The sequence below is a fragment of the Ovis aries genome, chromosome 11 (assembly GCF_016772045.2).
Source record: "Ovis aries strain OAR_USU_Benz2616 breed Rambouillet chromosome 11, ARS-UI_Ramb_v3.0, whole genome shotgun sequence".
Taxonomy (NCBI): domain Eukaryota; kingdom Metazoa; phylum Chordata; class Mammalia; order Artiodactyla; family Bovidae; genus Ovis; species Ovis aries.
The window spans coordinates 36,598,530-36,623,754 of NC_056064.1; the positions used below are offsets into that span (position 1 = coordinate 36,598,530).

Genomic DNA, 25,225 nt, shown 5'->3' on the forward strand with positions numbered 1-25,225 from the left:
AGTGAAAATCACACATCATCTTCTAAGACTGCCTAAGAATTTACATGTTGTGTCCTAAGATGGACAAAGTTGTCAGGTAAGAACAGATTTTAAGAGGCCAACTGGCCCACACTTTGGCTATCAGGCAAGTTAACTGTCTAGAAGTTTAGTGTGTGTTGAGAAAATACTTGAATCTGAAATCAAAAGACCTAGATGTTTGTCCTGGGTCTGCCATTTACAAAGTGGACAATCTTAGGCAAGTCATCTAAGCCTCTGAGACTTAGCCTTCTGTAAAATAGGGACAATGATATTTTCATTTTCTACCTATTGTACATATAATAGTCTACCTATTATGCACTTGTGAAAATTAAATGAGATGGTGTATGTGTAAAGCTATGAAGTACGAGACAAGCGTTAATTTTAACATCTCAGCCAAACTGTATCTTTGGAGACTCTTTATGTAAAATGTAAATAGTAATCCTTCTTTGTTTATAAGACAGTTTTATAATAACAGATTAGGAGTTCATCTCTGGAGTCAGGCTGCCTGAGTAACCTTGGGCAGTAAGCAATCTTGCTTCTTTCTGAAGCCTCCATGAAGAGGAGATAATACCCATCTCACAGGTATGCTCATGAGAATTAAATGAGGCAATGTATGGATGGTGCTTAGGATATACCTGTCATGGAGAAAGAAATTCTGTGAATGTTAGTTGCTACTATTACTGATTTTATTAATGAAGTGTGCCACAATGAGGCAGTGTAGTCCATTAAGATCTGATAGAAATCTGAGTCAAGAATCAAAAAGAGTCACCTTTTTGGACCTCAGTTTCTCTACCTGCACCATAATAAAAATCATGGTTTCCTTTTTCTAGATTTTCATGGGGATTAAAAAAACATATATGAAGACTTTGAACTAATTGGAATGTTATAAATTGTAAGATTTTTTAAAATTATTTATTAGGACTAAATTTTTATCAGTTCATCAATTTTTGTTCATTCCTATCTGCCTTTGGTAAAGTTGTCCACTTCATAGAAAAGGAGTACAACATCTCCCTGTCAGTAAAAAAGATTTCAAATATCATCTTAAAGTACATTCTACAAATCTGCAAGAATATACTCTTTGCAAAGAAAATTTTTCTTTAGGGTGTTCCATATCCTCAATTTGTTTTCTGTACATAGGCTGATTTTAATATTCATCCAACTCTTGAATTTCCACTTTGGGTATTATCTGCTTTCAATATTTAATCCCAAAAATGACCTCTCATTGCCTTGCAGCATGCTTCCAGATTACCTCCTTTTTTCTGGTTATTAATAGTTAGTATGGCTTCAGGGAATACTTTCATTTTAACATTAAACTGGGAAAAAACAGAAATAGAAAGATAAATCTGTAGCAAGATCAAAAATAGATATCATGGCTAAATATAAATCTGGAGGGAATTATCTAATTATTTAGATGGTCCCTTATCACAGACAATCTAGGATTGATTGCCTTTCACTTTTTCTACATAAGAGAACAAAATGGTTAATGATACCAAGAGTAATAACTTTTTTCTTTTGAAGAGAATAATTTTAAGCAGTAATTAAGTGCTTTTTCCCCCTCAAACGTCGCATGTATATATTATAGCATGTGATTTTCACAACGGCGTGCATTCTCTTCGTGGCCCATTCGGGTTCATTTTGACTTGCAGGTCAGAGAGCATTGAGCTGGGAAGACCAGGATTTGGTTATGGAGTCACTGTGTAGATTTGCTCTACTTTCTCAGTTACTTTGTTCCTTCCACTCTGCTGAACAATCTTGGAATGGACAACTCTGCTCCTTTTCAGTCTGTTTAATTTACAAGCTAGCAGCTGCGTTTTTAGGTTGGACCAACACCAAGTAAGGACTTGGATATGTGAAGAAAGACAAATGTGGTGCCACATGAGGCAGTGTAGCTATTAAGTTACGGATATAATGTAAATCGCATGCAAATGTTATGCAAACTTTTCATTAATTTGTAGAAACTTACTTTAGAGCTTGCAAGCAACATTGGGATCCTATGAGGATTTAAAACTAATGTTTTTAGGTTAAACCAAATGTAATGCTTTTTGAAGTTAGTGCTTTCTTCATACTTACCGGGACTCAATTGCTGAAAGTTTGACACTCCTCTCAGCTCCCCACGATGATTTCACTACTGCTTTATTCCATCTTACACCCAGCCTCGGCCCCGGCCCCGCCCCCACTTTGCCTGACGTCACGTGGCATCGTATTTGCATACTACCTGGGACTGGGTGTGACGCTCCCCTTTTCTGCATCTTGTCATTGGCGGTACCGGAGAACCAGCCCCCTTCCGGACGGACCAATAAGCGAACTCTCGGACGTGGGGCAGCAGGAGGTGGTGGGATGGAGGTGGGGTCTTGGAGTTGGATCGCTAGGCATATTAACCAATCATCCTCTGGTAGGGGAAGATCAAGCGGCGGATTGGTTGGAAGGAGGGGTCTGGGGATCCGTAGGCCAATGAGGGCTCTGGGCTGAGGGGGCCGGTCTCCGCCCCGTAGAGCAGATAAGCAGCTGCAGCGGGGGTTGGGGGCTGTGTGGGGCTCGCTGTGGGTCCGAGGAGGGCGAGTAGTTCGGCCGGCGGGCGGGCGATGGCGGGGGCCGCAGCGGGCGGCAGAGGCGGAGGTGCCTGGGGGCCGGGTCGCGGAGGGGCCGGGGGGCTCCGGCGGGGCTGCTCTCCCCCAGTCCCTGCCGGCTCCCCCCGGGCTGGTCTGCAGCCGCTCAGGGCCACCGTCCCCTTCCAGCTGCAGCAGCCGCACCAGCGCCGGGACGGGGGTGGCCGCGCAGGTGAGCCGGGCCTGGAGTGCGTGCCGCTGAGGGAGCCGTTTGGGGGGGGGGGGGGGGGAAAAGTGTAAAGGGGAAGTGGAATAGGGGCGAAGCAAGAGAAAGTGGGACGCGCAGAGTCTGCGAGGATGGAAGGAGCGAGAGCGAGGAGCGGTGAACGCGGAGTGCACCGCCGGGACATAGTGCGGGGGAGTCGGGCCGGGAGGTGAGGGGAAGGTCCAGGCAGATGGAGGCTGGCTTTGGGGGCGTAACCGAAATGTGGGCAGAGATGTGGTGTGGGGGTGAATGGAAGATGCACGAGTGGCAGCGAGGTGTGAGGCGCGTGATGGGGGCGCCCTAAGCAGGGATTGCACTGGAGCGGGGAGCCGGTGGGCGTTGGATGTCTGCACGCTGAGGGGGAGGGGCATGGAGGAGAGCCCCGTGGAGCCATGTGTTAGTTCTCCAACTTGAGTTTGGCCCCAGCATCCCGTTCTGCAGCTCTGGAGTTCCTTTTCCCACCACTTCATATGCGCCTCGCTTTATGGCACCTCCTGGAGCTTGTTTCTTCTAAGCCGTTGGAATACGTTTAACGGCTTCTACCACCATACAAACGCTCCGCTCCTACTCCCTACGTTCCTGTTGGTATGGCCCAAAAGTTGTATGTTCCCAGATCACAGACCTGCTTAATATGGTTGTCTCATTCCAACCATCGCGCGCGCGTGTGTGTGAAGGTGTAGGATCTGGGTAGTTTGCCCCCTGCCTTTCCTTTCTCCCCCAACCAATGCTGTTTTGTCCTGAGCTTGTCGGTCAACGTGGCAGTGGGGTGAGGGCTACCATCAAGTACAGTGTGGCAAATACTCCCACTTTCTTAACAGCACCAAAAAGATGTCTTAATAGCAGCTTAACGTGGTGGATGTGGTTGGCAAAGAGCAAGCTTAACCTTGCTTTCACACTCAAAGTTGTAATGGATCCCCTGCAAATGCAGGCAGTTAGGAATGGGAGAAGGAACCTACTTGCATGAGGAGGTTGGCAATAAGTTGAAAGTGAGGCTTAAATTTGATTCACACCAGATGTGAAAAGATCATTGCACACTTCCAAAGCCTCAGGGTCTACCAAATGTACAAAAGTCATAGTCCCTGCCATCTGATGGTTAATGACATTCTCTAAACCAGAGTTTCTCAGGCTTTTTGTGATTACTAAGCTTAGTTCCAGCCCCTCCTGAAAGTGTAGTTGCTACGGTGCCTTCCTAGGTAGGAATGGGATTAAGAGGGTCTCTGAACTAGAAAGTCTTCGTCCATCTGGACTTCATTGTAAATGTTAGCATTGCATCTTGGAACACAGAAACTTGGTCAAATCTGGTAGCAAGGTGGTAACCAACTAGTAAAAGTATGCCTAGAATTTGACGATGTAGAGCCAGACAATGCCCAGACAGACTCAGGCCTATCCTGAACTGCTCTAAAGCAAACCACGAGAGTACAAACCTGTTGGTTTTGTTTGTGCCTCCTTAGAGTCAGGGAAGTTAGTAGAACAGCAAGCACCAGAACCTAGTCACTTTTAGTGGACATCAGCAGAACGCCTGCCTGTGCAGTAGTTGGAAAGCTATTAACAGTCATATTTTAAGAGCAGTTATGTTGTGTTTGCTATAGAACTAAGATTAAAAGGACAAACACTGGTGGATACTGTGGAAAGAAGAGTGTAGCTTTGGATGAATGAGTTCTTTACGTGGCCAGTTCCTTTTTTAGGACCAGGTACCCTAAGATACTGGTAAAAACATAGGAGGCTAGAGCTCTGCGTGATTTGTTGGATAATTTAAGACAGATTGAGTGATTTCTTGCTTATAGATTGGGCTGAAGGATTGTTTCTTCTCCACCTATTAGTATCCCAGAGACACTGCTAATAAGGCACTTACCTGGTCTGTAGTGGCATTATTTGTAGGTTTGCAGTGAAGCAGGAGAGAGGAAAGACAGGAGGAAAGAGCAGCCTGAGCCTGTGGACTTATTTGAGACCAAACATTAAAGGAATGTCCCTGGCCTTTGGTTTGGGAGTGCATCAGGTCTCCTGCATGTTAACTTTTACCTTTATGTGTGTTCAGATTTTTTCCATTCCTCGGCCTTGAGAAGTGGCAGAAGTGGTTTCCTCTGGGCCCGAAGGGTGTATGTGGTAGAAGGAAATGCTTTGTGGTCATAAACCCTTAAGAGAATGGCTTTGGATGCCAGAGTTACCTGGGTATCAAATCCAGGTTTTATTTTTTACTAGTTGTGTGGCCTAGAAGAAGTTAAGCAACTTCTGTGCCTCAATTTCCTCATCTGTAGAGTATGAATAATAATATCTACATCATAAGAATCAAATGAGTCAATAGCTGTAAAGTGCTTAGAACAGTGCCTGGCAAGTAGAAGGCACTCTGCAGTGTTTGCTGCTGCTTATATTGTTGTTATTTTCTCCACCCAGCCAAGGTGAGAGCCTGTTGGCCAGAGTGCATTGCCTTTTCAGGCTTCAAAGAGCAAACCCATATTGGTCTGAAACCAGTACTGCGGGTTTCAGAATTTCAGGGCCTCCCCTTGCACTTTTATTCACTCATCTTTTAAAATGGGCTTTCTAAACTGGGCTCTGAAACCCAACTGTTAAAAAAACGTGAGCTGAAACTGAGTCTCAGAAATAATCGTATCGTCACTGTTTCTGTTTCCCATCTCAAAGTGATGTAGTGCTCAGGGCTGTGCAGTTATCTCTCCACCACACACCCTGTTGTGTTCTTGACAAGATATCTTAGATGTTGTTATTTTATCCATTTATTTATTTATTTTTGGCTGTGCTGGATCTTCAGTCCTGTCTGTGCTTTTCTGTAGTTGCAGCAAATGGCTATTCTCTAGTTGCACTGTTACTTCTCTTGTGGGAGCATGGGCTCTAGGGTGTGCAGGCTTCAGTAGTCGTGAGTCGTGGCCTCAGAGGTTGCAGCTCCCAGGCTCTAGAGCACAGGCTCAATAGTTGGGATGCATGGGTTTAGTTGCTCCGGTGGCATGTGGGATCTTTCCAGATCAGGGTTCCAACCCGTGTCTCCTGGTAGGAGGATTCTTTACCACTGAGCCACTGGGGAAGTCCTAGATGTTGTTTTTTAAAAAAGGGGGTTAAGGATTTACCTTCTGTGGCCATTCATCCTTAAGGGATGTCTTCATAATGTGAAGACGCCTGGGCTTTTATGAGCCTGGGCAGGGGGTGTGGAAGGCAGAAGAATGAAGACAAAAATGAAGATCAACTCTTAAGAAGCTAAGAGCTGCTAGTAGGTAACAGAAACCTAGGAGAAATATCTTACTGCAGTTTCTCCTTTAATTAAATTCTTGTTTGTGTCTTATGTCAGTTGGAGTCTGCTGACTTTTAAGTTCTTCTAGGACAGACTGATGTTGAACAAAATGGGGCTAGGAGGTAAACTGTTCTGGGCCCCAGTCTTACCTATTCTGTTTAGTGTCTCCGTCTCCATGTCCTGAAAATGAAGCTAATGTTCAGTTGAGGTTTGCAAATTCTTCCCTAGAAGACCAGGCCCAATGGCCAGCTGGGTGCTGGGGGAGCCAAATGCTGCCTCTGAATCTCCTCTGCCCACTAGATTCTTCTTAAACCAAGGCTTGGCATTATGGCCTGCAGACCAAATCCAGGCTTCTGCCTGTTTCTGTAGATAAAGGTTTATTGGAATACGGCCATGCTCCTTCATTTATGTATTGTCTGTGGCTGTTTTTGCACATTGGCAAAATTTGAGACGTTTGCACAGTGATAAGAGTTGAGTAGTTTTGATAGAGACCAAATAGCCACAAAACCTAAAGTATTTACTACGTGAACTTTTCAGGAAACAAACAAAATAGCCTACCCCTTGTCTTTCATAATGTTCCTGACCAAAATTACTGTATAAAGACGAGTTTCAAATGTATGTGGTATATACCTCTGCAGAAAATCCTAAGGGAGCAAAGAAAACTCAAGCCTGTATCCCCACTCATATTTTAGGGAAAAAGAAAGAGACATCATCAACTTCTAGTCAGTTCTCAATCTTTATAGAAGATCAGCACATGTAAACCTAGGCTACTCACCCCCACCCTTGTCAGGTGACCTGTTCAGTAGATATAAACTAGTTTGGATTTACATAAAAGCTTAACTGTTAGGCAGATTTGCATCTCTTCCCTTCTTACCCTCCTTCCAAAGCTAACAAACCCACAGTTGCAGTGAACATATTTCAAAGTCAGATGGAAATTACTTTCGGCTTATCTCCTGTTTTGGATTCTTCTTACCTTTTATTATTCTGAACTGGTCATTGAGAGGTGGCATAGTAATCGTTGCCCTCAAATACTGACTTCCCCACAGGGACATAGAAGCAAATGTCCATCAGGTTTTCCACGATGGCCGTCTCAGTGAATGTTAAGCAGCATTGTTATTAGCAGTGCTATTGGTAATTATTAAACTGTCTTTCCCTGCCATGCTTTTGTAAACTTCGTCCTTAGGGATGGGTGTTTGGAGAGGTATGGAACAATAAAGGAGGTTGCTTATTAGTGATCCTCATCAGACCATGGTCCTTCTAGACCTTGGTGTTAGAAACAGCCTGGAGATTAGAATAGAGGGTAACTTTTCTATGCCACAGAGCCATCTGCCTATAAAGAAGCTTGGGGCTGCAGTTAAAATCCTTTAAGAGCTACAATTGTCCTTTAAAAACCTGTGATTGAAGCAGCTTCTGTTTGGGAGGCATTAAACATGAAGCACTTCCCAGCCTAACACTGCTAGTTTGCTTTTGACAGCTTTGCTGGCACGAGGCACATGGTCAGCAAAATGCACTGTTGAAGTATCTGACTCTTAAATGTTATCACCAGTGATGGCATCCTTGAAATTGGGGGCCACAATTCCTAACTACGTATCCTTTTGGTACCCAGAGAAGCATGGGTCCATGTGTTATTCAGTATTTTGTACAGCAAAGGATTATCCAATGGGAAGCTCTCCACTTAGGTAACATAGAGTGAGGATTTTTCAAACTATGTGAGGTCAGTGGAGAAAGGCTGAGAACAATGGTGGGGTGTGGTGGTAAAAGGACATTGTTCTCTCTGGTTCCAGATATAGACTATCCTCTAGAAAATTTGAGGCAGGATTGCAAAATTCTCATAGTTGTGTTGGCAGTATGAGTGTTGCCCAAGTGGTTGGTGGGCTTTAGTAGTCCAAGAACACTTCACCTACATTTTCTGCCAGTTTATAATGAATGATGTGATGGGCACCAAAGCCACACTATCCCTTGGATCTTAATGGAGCATCCCCCTCCGGATGCTTACAGTCCTCATGTAGAGGCTTGATGCCGAAGGAGTCAGATTTTATTTTAGGGTGTGACATTCTGCGGGCAGGTCTGGTTTTGAGTTCTTTTTGACACCATCATATATATCAGATGCTATAGGACAGTAGCACAAATGCTTTACTAGACTTACCTGGGCTTACTTTTATTCCGCGGGCAGCTTGGAGCCCTTTGAAAGGGCTGGAAGGGACAGCCTTGTGTTTCTTCCCATTTCAGAGTGAAGGTGGGTCACTACCAGCAAGTTAGTTTGGTGAGATGGGGCTGTCTCATCTTTTATCACCCTCTGAGATGGATAGAAGAGGGATCAGGGAAGAGTGAAAGCAGAGAAAAGATGAATGAGAAGTCTGGTGATTTGAGTCTTCACAGAGGGCTCCGTTATTTGGTTTGCCACTTTATGAATTAACCAAACATTAGCCAAACTAGTCACATTGTTGGGTCTAAAACAAATCCTGATCTCAGAGAGAAAAAAGTTTGGGATTATATTTAAAGTTATAAATGATCTGTGCTCCAGTTCCTCTTGGTCGTGTGGAACTGAAGGGGCTCTTGTTCTTGGGAACAGCTGTCTGGAGGGAGGCTCTCCACAGCTGGCTGCTCTCAGCCAGGCCTCCAGCTCATGCTCCCTACTGAACTTCCTGGGTTTGAAAACTCTTCCTGGCACTTTGCTTTTTCCTCCACACTTTTCCTCAGAGTTGCTACAAAACTGAATGCCCAGCTTGGAGTTATTTAAGTATTTGTCCTCAGGCCCTGAATATACTTCAGTTGACTTTTACTTTGTGGGAGCACCACAGCCAATCAAGGGTGGCTTTAATGAACTTAAAAGAATGCTATCAAAGTATTTCATAATAGGAAAACTTTTAACTCCAGCCCCTGGGGAACCTGGAACTAAAGTCCGGGCTGTGTGCAGACACTTACCCAGACAGCCGACGCCAGGGGTGGTGAACGCCTTGGGGTCAGCTCTGCTACACATTCTGGAAGGGTGGAGGTTGACGGGGCGTGCTGGGGATATACTTCCCAGGGCTTTGGATGATCTGAAGTGGCAGGCTTGAGGGTTGAGGGGGTTTTCTCTCCGACGCTGCGCAACTGTGACTTCTTAGAGTTGGCAGGATTTCGCAGGCAGAGTGGTAGTTTGGGGCGCCACTTCTCTGACTCTGTGTACCCCATCTTGCAAATGGCCGGTGGCTTTCCCAGGAGGAACTTTGTTAACAAGTGTAGGTCTTGTTTACCACCTGCCCTGCTGCTTGCCTCCCTCATCATCTGATCCTAAATAAAAACATGCAGGAGAGCATGGAGGTCTAACCTCCTTAAGAGGCAAAGGTAGGATTAAACATAGAGCCCTGAAAGCAAATTACTAACACATGCACTGGTGAATAAAAGGCAAATTCAAGCTAGAGGAGGTACAAAATGAAGGAATATTTAGAGTTAGGTACGATTAATTAGAGAGTTACTGAGATGTCTCTAGTGGGCTTTTTTTTTTTTTTTAAGTTGGCCAGTGTATTATTCTCCCTACGGTTAAATTAAATTTTTACCCTCTCCCTTCCCTTTTGAAAGTGGCATTAGTGTGTCCTTGTTTGGTCAGCTGTGCTCTTTAACTTTCTCAAATCTCCTTAGGCCCTTCTGCCCCATGTTGGAAATTGTGTGCCTGCCTTTTTAAAAGATAGGCACCTCATGTTTCAAGTTCAAGTGCAATGGAACTCACCCTGCAGCTTGAACAGATTTGAGTGTTTTTGCAGAGGGAGGGCCAGGGCAGCTGGGGAGTGTCGTGCTCAATAAATACTTGTTGGATGGAGTTGCTGGAAAGGGAGCAGGGGAGCGGGAGTGAGCCGCGCTTCCCCAGGCTCATTTGAAATGGTTTTTCCCACTTTTGGTCCCCACACTCTCTCTTTAGCTACTTACAAGGCACCCCCTCCCCTCCTGAAGTGTTAGTGTTCTCTCTCTTCCAATCACTGGTCTCCCATTCATCCTGGTTATTGGGCTCAAAGCCCAGCTGGTGGCAAAGACGTGGCATTTCCATGGATGTCTTTGCTAGGCCTGTAGATTCTCTTCCCCCACACACTGAAAGCCAGAGGGTGAGCTTCGCGGTTAGTTACCAGGTTGATCCATGGAAACAGCCAATGTTTAGGATTTTGTTGTGATTTTTTAAAAGAGCTAGATGACCTGGCTTTAGGCTTAGATGTGTATATGGGTGAGAAGCCAAGGATGAAGGCTGGATGTCCTTTGATTCCAGGTGGATTTGCACCAAATTCCTAGGAGTGCTATAATGTATAAGGAAAGCAGAATCTGAATTAGCAGCTTTTCTGGGCTAAAGAACGGAATTGTCTAGCTTGTTGGCTAGACAAAATTGTTGGCTTTAGGGTGACCAGAGGTGTGATCAGGCTAGAAGCTCCCATCCCAACCCAGGCACCATCCTTTATATTAATACAAAGCACTGCTGTTTCTTCTCTTTTCCCCACCAAATGGGGGAAGTACTGTAAAGAGATGCTCACTGCCATTCTCCAAGCCCTGATGCCTACACTGTCATGTGTAGAGCCTGTGTTCTCCTGCCAAACTGCAGTCCTGGTGACTTAGTCCAAACAGTTTCATAAACCTGCCCAGCTGGGGGTAACTTTGAACAGAGTAAAAATGTGATTATAAGGGGGAAAAAAGCAGTTTCTCCCCTCCTCCCCTCTTCTCCACCCTCCAACCCCATTGCCACATACTGCTTCCCTTTAAGAGTTTTCTGTGCCCTGTGTGTGTTTGATCGCCCACACAGCTTTGAGAGAACCGCAGCTGATAACACGTGCGCGCCCTGCCCCACACCTGCAAGCTGGCTGAGAACCTGATGCCTGGCCCCTATTTGGTGATTGTCTTGTAATTCATGCCCATCAGATATGACACACAAGTTGGCAGTTGAGAGTGGAGTGGATAGCATTTGGCATGACAGAGGGATGCAGCCAGAGAGCTTTCACAATATTTTGTCGTCTGGATTTCAAGGTTGGGGAAGGGAGGCCCATGCAAGGCCATCCGTGTGGTGTGTGCACATCTTAATGCCGGAGGCAGCACCTGGACTCTCTTCTCATTGGAACCTCTATCCTGGGGAGTTCTCTTTTCACAGAATGCTAAAGCAGCTACCTCTGTGGAAAGAAAGTTTGGATCCCAACCCCAGAAAGCCCCAAAATCCATGTGCATTTTTCAGGGAAGCTGAGAATGTGGGTAGCATTAGTTGTGACAGTACATTCTGCATATTTAGCTCTTCGTTGCTTGCAGTCGGTACCCTTGAATGTTTTTCCTTTATTCTCGTCAAAGACCTGCAGGTGCAGGTGGCATTTGCTTGTTTTTGCAGATAGGAAAACTGAGGCCCTTAAAGGAAGTGACTTGCCCTAGACTATGTGACTAGTAAGGTCCTTTTGCTCCTGATCCAGGACTCTTCCCACTTACGTGTGGAGAGCCAGTGAGGAATTTCCCTCCAGGCTGGCATCCTGTGCTGCCTGCCCGCACCCATCCAGCCTGTTTCCCTTCTGCTCACTTACGTGTATACCAGGAGCAAAAGTTCATATGTTTAACTGACCGGAGAGAATTAGGAAGATGGGCTGCAGAGAAATCTGTCTGTTCCTTTAGCGCCCCATAAGTGACTGTCCATTTGATGTGGCTGACTGGAAGTTGATGGTAGCAACATTATATGTGTGATATGGTGGCAGCTCTTGAGTGTTTCCAACTGGTTTGAAATATGCAATTTCCATGCGGACTGAGAAGCTAACCAAGAGGTAGAGTTTTCCTACCTCTGTGGAGTCATGGTTATGGTTGCTGAGCTTTGACCCATGTCAAGGAGATATTCTTAAGGTGGAGCTTATGGGAAAGGGTGTCTTTCTTATGTGTAAGTGTGGAATCCCCCCAAAGCACCCAGATAAACGTGGGTGGTGCATTCCTGTGATGGGGAGATAGGTACAGATGGGATTGTGGCTTAGATGACAATTTAGTCCTCCATGTAGGGGATGACTGGTGCAGACCTCCACCACCCTGACCACGTCCTGCCTGAATGTGTCTCTCTTCTAGCTTTAGATTAACTGGGAGTGGAGTCATTGTGATACCTGATAGTGCCTGTATGAGACAAGTGTGTATCCAGTAAGGGGACTGGCAGGGACTTGAACTCAGGAGAAAGCTCCATCTGGGGATGTGGTATCATGGAGAACTGCCTGGGCTGCTTCCTAGGGAGGGTTATGGGCAGCTCTGACGTCCTTCCTTCTCTTACAAAACTAGATTTTGTATAGAATTCTTGAATGTTCTAATAACCATATGCTTATGTGGAACCTTTCTTTCCCAGTTATTTCCCAACTGCATAGGTAAAGGCCCATTATAACAAATATAAATATAGTTCTATATAATAAAGTTGTTTCCATGCTTCATTTAAATGCTTTTGTTGTTGTTTTTTTTGTGTTTTTTTTTTCTTGTTTAAAGAAAAAGAAAAGGATAACCAACTATCTTATGTAAAAAGTACTTTTTCTGCTCCCTGTCCATGTAATAGTTCATCTCTAAGCCAGAATATGCGAGGGCTTACTTTTGCTTTGGAGGTGGGGAGTGGGGAGGGGGGCTGTGGACCCATCGCCGACTAGCATGCCCCACTTGGCTTTTTCTTCATCACGAACTCCCCCCGGGCCCCGCCCCCCGCACCGCCCCCTGTCCTGGTCATTTAGACAGACCACCACACAAAACCCAGCAAAGGACAGTATGTGTTGTGTAGGTGGATGTGAGTGTGTATGTGTGTGCACACGCTCACATCTGTTTTAAGTGAGAACATGTGGGAGCTGGATGTGACTGTAGGAGAGCATGTATATGAGTGTGTATGTAAGGAAAAGTGCATGTGAAAGAAAGCAAATGATAAACAGGACAAATGTTTAACAATAGGCAGATCTGGGGAGAGGGCATTATGGGTATTCTGTGTACTGTTCTTGTTCTTACATCTATATGTTTGAAATGCTTTCCAAATAAAAAGTTTTGAAAAATGAATATATGCTAGGCTAATTTGACTGTATCAGGAGTTCTTTAGAATGGAAGTTTTCTTCTGTCATCCTTGTAACATTTCTTATTCTTCCCATTTAACAGAAAGAACAACCGAAGCCCAAAGAAGTTAAGTGACTCGTCTTGAGTTCATGTAGCACATTGAGGCAGGATTTGAGTCCAAGTGTTGACCGTTGTGGTAGGAGACTGCAGCTTGTCCCTGCTGCTTGAGCTGGACAAGGTTGGCCTCAGATTCTGAGAGCCGCTGGGTGCCTGCTACCATGTGTCTGAGCCCAGTCCATGCCCCACATTGACCCGGCAGAGGGGTCAGCAGTGTTGCAGCAGGCTGCTGATCCACACGGAGCATGTTCAGGATATACAGGTATCTTCTAGGGAAAAGTGCTTCCTCATTCTGAGAAACGTTCTCACTCTGCTCTTCATTCAGCTCTCTCCATTTCTTAAAATACATGAAATCAGAAGGCTTTCGTGTGCCAGAGCTGCAGAGTGATACTACTTTTCATTTTTATAGTAGAAACCTGAGGGGAAAATAAGTTTTGTTTACTAATAGAAAGTGATGCCAGTTATAGGCTGGCCCAGGCAGCTTTCTTGGCTGTGTACCAGTCTGCCTGTTGTGCCCACCACCTTGTGAGTATACAGGAGCCTATGCTCTAGTGAAACTCATCTCACCAAGTAGACAGGAGTTACAACTTCATACACAAATGAAGGGCTGCACTCCTTGTCAATGAAAATCTTCCACTGACCACAGGGCCCCGAGAGGGGTGGATCTGGTCATCGCCGCTAAGCAGTGTTACGGGTCCAGATGCTACTGTTTGTTCCCAGCCCTTGTTCTCTCACTCCACACTGCGTACTCTGCATCTGTCTGTGCTCCTTCAAGGCACTTGAATTATTCCTGACATTTTTGTTTACTGACATTTCCTGCCAGCTTTCAGAATTGGGGTAAGTGAATGAGTCCAACTCTACTTCTTAACATAGAAGAAACAGTTTTTGGAAGATCTTTAGTTTTAGTATGTGTTGTTTACCTAAATTGCCACCCCATGACCACCCTAAAGTGTGAGTGTGGTTAAGTTGGCCTCAAAGGACTTTTTTCAGGTACTCCAGCCAGTTACGTGAAATGGACCCCCGAGCATTTACTATACTGTGGTGTGCTTAGTCGCTCAGTCACGTCCGACTCTTTGGGCCCCCATGGACTGTAGCCTGCCAGGCTCCTCTGTCCATAGCGATTCTCCAGGCAAGAATACAGGAATGGATTGCCATGCCCTCCTCCAGGGGATCTTCCCAACCCAGGGGTCGAACCCAGGTCTCCCACAGTGCAGGCGGATTCTTTACAGTCTAAGCCACCAGGGAAGCCCAAGAAGACTGGAGTGGGTAGCCTATCCCTTCTCTATGGGAATTTCCTGATGCAGGAATCGGACTGGGGTCTCCTGCATTGCTGGCGGATTCTTTACCAGTTGAGCTATCTGGGAAGCCCCTTTAGTATATTACTATGCCAGTCTTTATGCTTCGGTTGTGTGTTCTTAAGCGGTTATCAAGCTATATAGTGTTCTTTTGGCTCTGTCTCACCCCAAAATCAGCGCCCAGTGGATAGCATCCAGAATCCAGATAACATGCAAGAGGATGAGAAAAGGCTGTCCCCAAGGTCCTGCTGGGTTCTGTGCAGTGTAGAGGCCTGTGTTAGAGCTGCTGTACAGATGGCCAGAGCTGTCTACTTGAGGGGGACCCTGACCACTGAGTCTTTTTCTTCCAGCTCTTAGAGGCATGGAGGGGACATCTTGGTAATTAACACCCTAGTCTGTTCCCATGGATCATATTCTGCCTTTGCTTCAGGAGGATAAACCTGTTTTTCACCTGACTCATAAAAGGTGTCGTTACTGTCAAGCAGCTTTTGGTTTAAGGGCAGATACAAAACCCATCATATATGGGGAAAATGGGATAGCCCACCTTCTACGTCCTCAGCCCCTGAAGGCACATGTGGAGAGGTCACTTGACAAGCATCCTGCTGTGAAGTCATCAGTGGTCTCAGGTGTATAGTGAGGGTAGGAAAAGTCTTCCCAAGGTCATACCTTTCAAGGCTCTTTCTAGAGGAGCCATTTGATCTCGTGTTTCAGACAGGGTTTACCCTGGAGGCACTATATGACCTTTGAGCCTCCCTTAGGAGATCTAAGCAACCAGCACGACTGGGGCTTTAGAGCAGGGGCTGCCCTGGAATGTTGCCTAGCACACTTTGGGGTTTTTCCACCAGGCACAGCCTGGGAATTTGCCTGGGATTTGAGGTCAGGCTGGATCAGTTCCAGAATGTCAGAGGCCAGGTAGGGAATCACTCGGTGGGATGGAGTGGTCTTTTGGGTATTTCCGTTTTGAAGCTGGGAACAGAGTAGAACTTAAGTAAAGAGATGGACATAACCAGAGAAGACTTTGCAAGTGGGACAAAATGATCCATGGAGGTTTTCAAGGCTTTGAGGGTTGAGCAGAGTCAACCCTAATAGGATTTTAGACCCTGAAGGCAAAGCATGGCCCTGAGAAACAGAATCGATTAATTGCTCCTTTAACCCCCCCTCACCAACCCCCAGCCCGAAGCAAAATGAACCAGAGAAGCGGTCCTGTCAGACCTACTGAGGTGTAGCAACTGAGCAAACCTGCCCCCTGAGCTCTGGTGTCTACTCAGCAGTTACCACGTGACAGCCCTTCTGCCTGTGGCAAGCCACAGGTAAATTGAGTGCTATTTATATTCTCCTGCGTGGGGGTGGAGGTGGGAGAGATGGCCTGGGAGCCCACAATACAGCTGCCTGATCAGCCCAGGTAAGACATACCTCTCTTTGACTTTGTGCCTGTTTTCTCCCTTAGCTAATTTTGCCCCAGATGACAGCATGGGCTTTGGGGCTTTCAGTTTAGCTGACTGTCAGTAGCCATCTCTTATTACTCACTCTTGAACAGTTGGGGAATGCTAGAACTAGCTGGGACTCAAACTCTCCAGATACAACCTCCTGCCTCCTGGGAGGTGAATATTGAGAACTCTGGGGCCATGTGACGATCCTTCCCTGGAGCTCTTCAGGGGCAGACACTACCATCTTCCTCATCCGTCCCTCCTGTTCTGATGATCAGGAAGTTCTTCTTTTATCTGGTTGGAATCCTTCCTAATTGAAGTCTTTTTCTGCCCTTTGTTTTTACGCTCACACAGCTCACCTTCCTCCTAGGATCTAGCTACCTTCCCTTTAGCTACCTTCACTCATTTTCCCTGGGATTTCAGTGGTTCCTACATTCCTGCTGAAGAGCAGTAATGGCGAGTGGATGACCAGGGCTAACATGGTGGGGCTTAACTGAGGCGATATCCAATTCCAGCTGTGTTTCTGGACCTGTGGGAACCCCTTAAGTCTGCCCCGTCTAGGTCTTGCTCCTGGGAGGACACGCCACTTCTTAATTTAGTTTTTTGTTTGTTTTAAAATTTTTGATCATGCTGGGCAGCATGCAGGGTCTTAGTTTCCTAGCCAGGGATCGAAACTGCCTCCATCCCCTGTATTTCCTGCAAGTGGGAAGTTAGGTCTGGGGCCTGATTTGATTCAAGTAAAACATTTTGGGCACGAACATTTCATGTGTGAAGTTGTGTGCCCATGATGTATCACTTCAGGAGGCACGTGGGGTCAGGTCTTCCATTACTAGTAATGCTGAGTTTGATCACTCGAGGTGGTGACCACCAGTTTCCCCATTGCAGGAGTACATTATTCTCTTATAAGTGGTTTATGGGGAGATACTTCAGCATTTAAATATTCTGTTCCCCACAATGTTTTTCCCAGTAGTTTTGGCATCCACTGATGACTCTTCCTGACTGAGCTGTTACTTTGGGAGTTGCATAAAGCTGGTTCTAAACTAACACAGAAGGGCATGAGTATTAATGTGAGCTGTTCTAAAGAGGAATAAAAAATTGGGGAGTTTTGGAATCCACTAGGTGGGGGAAGGCAACAAATTTAGTCCATCAAATTCTGTCAAAGTCAAGGTTATTTTGTGTGACTTGGACTGATAGTAAATTGAGTATCGGCTGCTCACACATATGTTGCTGTTTGGCAGTTTGTGAGGTTAGGGAGAAGGCAGGCTAGATGAAGCTAAAAATAAGTCATGATTTGTTTACAAAGCAGAAATTATTTTGACTATTTGAACATTATCTGTAATTCTATTCTTTTTTTGTAATTCTGTTCTTATTTCCTTTTCTTTCTTTCACTCACTTTCCACTGTCCTCACTAGAAAAGGGATCCCTCCTTTTTTAATTGTCTTTGTCCTTTGTCTCACATGCCCAGTGAGCAGAACTGTCCCCTGGATGCAGGTTTGATTGTGCTGGTTCCTAGTGGGGGAAAGGAATAGAGAACCCTTCCAGACTGAAGGGAAGTTCCTGAACCAAGGCATCCAGCCAGTCATGCCAATTGAATCTGACAGTGAAACACAAGAGGGGAAATGAACTTTGAAAAATCTTCTGTGGGGAAAAAAGACCTGTGTCTCAAGTTGCTCTGTGGCATTGGAGAAATGTCTACACGAGGGTGTTCTGGGCCCTCACCGGGAGAATTCCTGGGAGTTTGTGGGGCATACACGTTCAGAACAGAAAGCAGGGTAGGGTTTCAATCACGGTTGTCCTCTCACAGGATTGACTGTAGATGAACCTCCCCAACCTCTGGTTCTTCCTTCACCTCTTTTATCTTTAAAGAGCTGACTGGGCATCATGATTTCTTCTCTGCTTGATAGGAATCCGATTGTTGTCTGGAGTGAAGATACTGAAGGTTTATGCCTGTCCTCTGAGTTTCTAGCAATCCAGAAATTCATCACTCCCAAATAAACAAGGTGTGAGAATTGTTTTTAGGGGGAGAAGGCTAGGCCATGGCTATTTATGCTCTTCTTACAAAGGCCAGCTAGATCCCAAAAGAAAGCATGCTCCAATATTTTGTCCTGTTTTAAGAATGTTGAAATCCTACAGAACTCCTTTTCAAAGAATTCAGATAAAAGGTGAAAAGTCCACACCACTTCCTTTTCTTCTAGCTGCAGCTGCTTGAGAATTGGACACATATCTAAGTAACTGCTGTCTTCTCTTTGTGCGCACACATGCGCACGCGCACACACACACACGTACACTGTGGAATCACCCTTTCCCTCCTTGCTAGGAAGAGTCTGGGACTTCCTTATTTTTTCCCCATAGTGACACCTCCAAATGAGTTTCTACTGACCCTTCTTTCCAGCCACCCATAGGTGTGGTCTGTATCCTGGGGAGTCAGACACACAGCAAGAAATGCTTTCACCTGAGCTGCACACTTAGATACGGAGGGAGTATTAAGTACAGAGCCAGTATTGAGGTCTTGGCTGAAGTTTTTCATTTTTTTTCTCTTGAGTTAAGCCTTCTTGGTAAGGGAAATGTGCTGTTACTCTTTTTTTTCTTCTTTTTAATCTCGTTTCTTTAGTTTCTTCTCCCTGTTATGGTTGAAATGAGCTATTGCTTGGTGTTGAAAGAGTGTTTAAAGCTCCGGGTTTAATTTTCCCAGCTGGGATGGATGGGGTCTCCTTGGGCTTTCCAAGGAGGGCTTCTAACTCCTGTACAGTCATATTGGGGATTTCGGTTTGACCACAACTTCCCTCCAAAACCCACATGTCCCCGAGTTAAGCAGTTAAGCGGCGCGGGACCACAAGCAGCTCAGAAGACTGCCTGCACTGCTTAATCCCAACACACATACTAAAATGGAAAAGTAATCCCTATGAAGCTGCATGAAGGAACTTCCCCTAATTACTGCAAATCTGGTATTGGGGAAATGTTTAGAAACTCGGAATCTCTGTTTTACTTTGCTCCCCTCCAGATGAGCATTCCTCCCTCCCCCCACCCCCAACGAAAGTGCTGCATCCCAGCTAGGAGACAGGACAGGGCCTGCTCCCCGGTGTGCAGCCGGCTGCCTGCCCCAGCCTCCCGGCGGCCCTGCCTCTGCCCGCTCCCAGCGTGAAGATCAGCGACTGAAAAAAGCACATTGTTAGAAAAACATGTGTAATAGGATCTCATTTTAAAATATATATATGCCTACGTATGTGCCCCGAGATCAGGAAGGATTGCTCAGTGGTGATTTCTGACTGGTGGCATGCATCATTTTTTAAGTTTTGCTAATCTGCATTTAAAATTTTTCCTTTAATTTCCTCCAATATATTTACAGCTTCTGTTATAATGAGAGTTTTTTTTTCTTAAAGACGGGAGGTGAGAAGACTAGTGCTGATATTGGTTCAAACCTCAGCGACATGAGAAAGCGACTAATAACTTGTTTGTTGAACCTGCCAGTTGCTGAGTTTTGCCACATGTGAAATCTCATTGACTGTCTCTTCTTACTTCTTTAGTCCTTTTTGGATAGTGTGGGGTTACTCAGACTCATGGAGTGAGTCTGGAAGATGGATGGAGAGTAGCCTCATCTTACTTCCCAGGCTTCTCCTGCGTTGCCCAAAAGATAGTAAAATGAGGGAAGTAGCCCCACAGCTGCTCAGCCAGGACCCTTTGGTCAGGGGCTGTCCTCTCCTTGTAAGCTGCTAAGCCTCCACCCTGCAGTCTAGCTCTGGCCAAGTTGAGAAGGGCAGCCGCAGATGCCTCACTTCCTGTGTCATCTGCTGCCTTCCTCCTGTCCCAACCCCTCCTCCTAAGAGCTGTTGCCCTTCTCCTTTGGGTTCTCAGAGTGGGGGTTTGCTGGTATGGTCAGGCCTGAGCTGATTTCCAGCCAGGGATATGAGGTCCTTCTGGAGAGTCAGTGGCTGGAGGAACCCCAGAGGCTGAGCTGGCAGCCTGGCCCTGAGGGATTATATTGGCTGCCCCCACTTCAGCCTGGTCAGAAGCAAGCTTCTTGTCCTGCTCCTCCTGTGTCACCATTGCTGGCTCATGATGGGCACTTAGAATCTGCTACTGAAGGAATCGATCAGTCTGCTGTGGTGTGCCAGGCCCCTTGTCAGCTGTTCCTATTCACTGTTCCCCAAGGCACAGACACTGGACCGCTGGTCCTCTCCACTCAGAGGCCCCCTCCCCGAAGCCATACACAGGCAGCAGTTGGGAGACAGGGCCAAGTGGCTCCGGAAGATAGCACCTACGGCTCCTTATCTCCGGTGTGTGCTGTTTTGTTTTCCCCATTTGCTGTTGCCCAAGAACCGAAGCATCCGCCACTGCTCAGCTGCATGGTGAAACAGCCTGGCCCTATGCCAGGGAGCTTCACCAGGTGGTTGGGCTGTAGAGGCTGCTGCATGCGATGGGCCGATAATACCCACAGCACTGTAAACAGGACACCCCACCCTTCTGCAGCCACCCAGCCAGTGCCCTGGCAGCCTGTTGCTTTGTCTTGGCCTGTCGTGATAGGGGCGGCTCTTCTCAGACAGGGCAGCCAATTGTCCTCTTTCTCTCCCCCTGTTTCCCAAATCTGAGAGGGTACTTTCCAGAAATGAAACCAGTCCACTTTCCGACCACAAGCAACCGTTCTTTGTGACTTCTCAACGCTTCTCCTTTAACCATAATCACACAATTGCAGGGCAGAACCCCATCCCCAGGTCTTTCCGGTGTACCCAAGAGGGAGGGAGGGCCCAGGAGCTCCTGTTCCATTTGCACACACTCGGGACATCCCAATCTGACCAAACCGCTGATGCCTGCACCTCCCAGTGGCTGTTTCCCCTGCACTATTCTCTCTGGAGACTGTCCGGCCTGGGTTAGACCAACACTAGGGAAGGAAAAGGCTCTGACACTAAGCTGCCCCCTTCCCAGGGGACGTTTGTGGCTGGAACTCACCGTGCGTGTCTCCTCTTCCTATATGCCCCACCTCCACCACTTTCAGTCCTAAAAGATCACAGCGTGGGGAAGGGTTAACTGACAGTAATTGGTTTGATGTAATCTATCAAAGACTTTAAAGTCTTTTACCTCTCATCTTCTGTTCTTTGCAGCAGGGGTCCGACCTGTACCTCCTCTCAGATCAGCGGCAGCATTAGATTAGAAACAAAGTGCACAATAAGTGTAATGTGCTTGAAATATACCGAAACCATCCCGGGCACTCCAGGTCCGTGGAAAAATCGTCTTCCCTGCAATCGGTCCCTGGTGCCAAAAAGGTTGGGGAGTGCTGCTTCCCTAAGAGATAATAAGCCGGGACTGTGCTCGACGACAGGAGAGCAGGTCTGGTGAGGGATGAAGGGTGCATGGTGCCTGCTGCAGTCACATCACAGTGAGGACCGAGCTGAGATTGGAACCAGATCTCTTGCACCCAGGTCCCTTCCAGATATGTCGGGGCCACGCTCCACCAGCCTGTGGCCCCTTTGAGGATGGTGTAGAACATGCCGGTGTCTGACTTCGGCTTTGGTTTGTGTTGCATTTTGGGGGGAATGTGACACCTCGGTTTTGCCCTAATTAGTTTTGGTGATTTTCCTTTTTTTTTTTTTTTTTGTATAGGGAGGAGCAAGTCAGAACCCCTGAAACCGTGAGAGTCTTTATGAATAACTTTGGTCAGAAATGACTGGAGGGCGTGTAGAATTGACCAAAATGGGTGGTTGGAGTCTTACACCAAATTCCAGATCTTGGGCCCTCCCTAGCCCTGGAGGTGCTGGGGAATGCTGTAGCCTCTGGTTGCTGCCCCTGAGAGTGGATCTGTGTAGTTAAGCAATGGGGTAGGCTGTGAAGGGTATCCATGGGAACAGTGTAAGACAGACGTGGTTTCAGACATCCCTGGGGATACTAGACTTTCCCCCAGGTTTCAAAACCTTCTCCAGAAAACCAACTAACCATCTGCTCCCCCCACCCCCACCCCCGCCCCCAAAATAAACAGACATCCTGGTCAGGCCCGCAGTCTCCTTCCTCACCCCTCTCCCTGAAGGAGCTGCCAGGCACTCCTTCCTGCAGGTGTGTAGGCAGGTGCCCCACACCCTCAAGGGCATTACTGACACATGAAGGCCGAGAGCCCCCGTAAGCTGATGTAGGAAGAAGGAGGCTTGGGTTTGAATGTATGACTGCTCCTCACTCCCTGGGTGACCAAGTCCAATGCAAGACTGGACTTCCCTGTGCCTTGTTTTCCTTATCAGTCTTTCTGGAATCCCTTTTAGGAAAACAAAAGACTGTGCCCACACAAGTACTTTGGGGTAAAACTTGAAAGTATTATGTAAATAGGGGTATACTTAAAGCCTCAGAATGGAAAAATTCTAAAGGAGGTTTTTGCAACAAATTCCGCTGAGGGGCTGGGTGAGGTGTCTCCAAGAAATCTTTCTCCCCAGAGCTTTTTCTCACCCCTGGAGCCACAGTCCCCTTCCTTCCAACAGCAGTGAAGCAGCTGTTAGGATCATGGTGTTCTGGCCTCTATGCCAATCTCTGGCTCATCTGCTTTCCACCTGCTCCTTGCTTCTCTGTCGTGTAATCTTGTAAACTTGCCCTCCAGAACCCCTGCCTCATCTGTGGACTCTTGAGAGACAGTTTGAGAGAACCACAGGATAGCATCTTGGTGTCTGGCCAGGATGCTAGCATGGGTCAGAAGCTCCCAGAAATATCCAGATTGCCATCTTCTGATCTTAAACCAAGGATAGAAAAACAAGTGGTTGAAATGCCAGTGTAGGAGATGCAGTTGGGACTTGAGCCTAGCATGCCTGTCACTAACTTACTGAGCAACAGGTGCAGGGAAGAAAGGAAAGTCATTGGGCCTCCCTGAGCCTCAGAGGAAGGGGACAAGCGACTCTGGGGGATTTACTCACAGGGAGCAGGGTGAGTATGCATATGCAAGGCAGACATTCTTGGAATCCAGGTGTAATTAGAGCAGGCTCACCCTTATAGTAACAGGTTTTTGATTTTGTGCAAATACTTAATGCATCTGCCAGTGTTCAGCCCTATGCTGTAGATGCTGTGTGGGGTTCAAAGATAAATTAGACACAGCCATTGGCCACTGGTTATTTATTATCTGGGAGTTACAAATACTTGTCATCCGAGAGAGGCTGCAAAGTACTAGAAGAGGACACAGCAAGGGCTTCCCTGGGGGTCCAGCAGTTAAGATTCTGTGCTTCCTCTGCAGGGGGCATGAGTTGAATCTGGACAGGGAATTAAGATTCTGATGCTGCACAGAGCACCTAGACAGAAAAGAAAAAAGGAAGAGTATAGGGTACTGAGGAAAATCAGAAAATCTGAGACATTCCTTCCAGGGGACCCTGGAGGCTCCATCAAGGTGGAGATGGTTAGGCTGGCCCTGATGGGTGGGTCAGATTTTAGCCCTGATCCACATGTGCAAAACCTCAGAGGAGGTCAGGCCCAAGTGGTGGATGGGAAATGGTGTGCAGTAGTTTGTCTGGGACATAAGATACCTTGAAGAGTAGTGATGTGTAAAGAAAAGGTAAGTGGGACCAGAACACCAGGCTTTTGAGTACCATCTTTGAAAGAAAGCCTTTGAAGAGTTTTAAGAGTGTGAAGGTCATTTAAAATGATGTGTTGAGATCACTGTATATTGGTTTGGAAAGGTGTTTATAAGGTGAAAACACTGCAAAATAATATGTACAGTATAATCCCATTTTTATTTTGAAATATATGCACGCATACACTGCACAGAAGGCAAGGCCCCCAAGGATGTGTATCTCATAGTATTATCAATGAAGCTGAGCGCCGAAGAATTGACGCTGGTGTTAGAGAAGACTCTTGAGAGTCTTTTGGACTGCAAGGAGATCCAACCCAGTCCATCCTAAAGGAGATCAGTCCTGAGTGTTAATTAGAAGGACTGATGCTGAAGCTGAAACTCCAATACTTTGGCCACCTGATGCATTTGAAAAGACCCTGATGCTGGGAAAGATTGAAAGCAGGAGAAGGGGCCGACAGAGGATGAGATGGTTGGATGGCATCACTGACTCAATGGGCATGAGATTGGGTAAACTCTGGGAGTTGGTGATGGACAGGGAGGCCTGGCATGCTGCGGTTCATGGGGTCACAAAGAGTCAGACACGACTGAGCAACTGAACTGAACTGAACTGATTTCTGGGTGTTGAGATATGAAGCTTTTTTCTTGTTTATTTACATATTTCTTTGCACTACTTTTTTTTTTTTTTTTAATTTATCTTTTGTTTGTGCCATGTGACTTCCATAATCTTAGTTCCCTGAGAACCTGGGCTCACAGCAGTGAAAACATGGAGTCCTAACCACCGGACCACCAAGGAAGTTCCCACATTTTTAGGTCATTTTTAATTTGTTTTAAATGAGCACATATATGATGGCTGAGGGAAATGATCTAGAACTATAGGAACTAGACAAAAGGAATTAGATAAAAACTGAGACTAAAAGTTATCCATGCCATAATATTTATGAAATTCAAATTGAGGGGAACCTCTCAAACATCTAATAATATGAGAGTGGCTAAGCAAACTACTGTATATCAACTTGGTAAAATGTTGTTCAGTTGCTAAGTTGTGTCCAACTCTTTGTGACCCCATGGTTTGTAGCACACCAGGCTTCCCTGTCCTTCGCTGTCTCCTGGAGTTTGCTCAGATTCATGTCCATTGAGTCGGTGATGATATCTAACCATCTTATCATCTACTGCCCCCTTCTCCTGCCCTCAGTCTTTCCCAGATTGAGGGAAAGATCATCAAGGTCTTTTCCAGTGAGTTGCCTCTTCACATCAGGTTGCCAAAGTATTGGAGCTTCAGCTTCAGCATCAGTCCTTCCAATGAATATTCAGGGTTGATTTCCTGGTTTGATCTCCTTGCAGTCCAAGGGACTCTCAAGTCTTCTCTAGGACCACAGTTTGAAAGCATCAATTCTTTGATGCTCAGGCTTCTTTATGGTCCAACTCTCACATCCACACATGACTACGAGAAATACAAGACTATTAGAAAATCTATAGCTTTGACTATACAGACCTTTGTTGGCAAAGTGGTGTCTTTACTTTTTTAATACATTGTATTAAAAATGACAGATATGTGGATTGTTCATACTTGAAAATGAGTATGTGAAATGGGTAGAACAAAGAAGAATATCATTAATGCATTTCATATTGATTACTATGTCATGTGATACATTTCACACAGTGAAATGTGTGTAAATATTTAAATGGATTTGGAGAATGTAGATAGTATTGCTAGTGTTTCTCTTTTTTCTATTGTGGTGAAACAGACATAGGGGCTTCCCATGTGGTTCAGTGGTAAAGAATGCACCTGCCAAAGCAGAAGACT

At 46.1% G+C, this 25,225-nt stretch overlaps 1 protein-coding gene across 2 annotated transcripts in view; it reads left to right on the forward strand.

The window, feature by feature from the left end:
* Nucleotides 1-25,225, forward strand: part of FAM117A (family with sequence similarity 117 member A) — a 62,452-nt gene that overhangs the window by 17,498 nt on the left and 19,729 nt on the right. The window contains exon 1 of one of the 2 annotated variants that reach the window (XM_015098721.3): nucleotides 2,545-2,796. The exons of the other annotated variant lie outside the window; for it this stretch is intronic. Within the exon in view, the coding sequence (XP_014954207.2) occupies nucleotides 2,601-2,796 (196 nt within the window). The 5' untranslated portion in view covers nucleotides 2,545-2,600. Of the gene's footprint in view, nucleotides 1-2,544; nucleotides 2,797-25,225 lie in introns of those variants that run through there. 2 annotated transcript variants of the gene reach the window in all.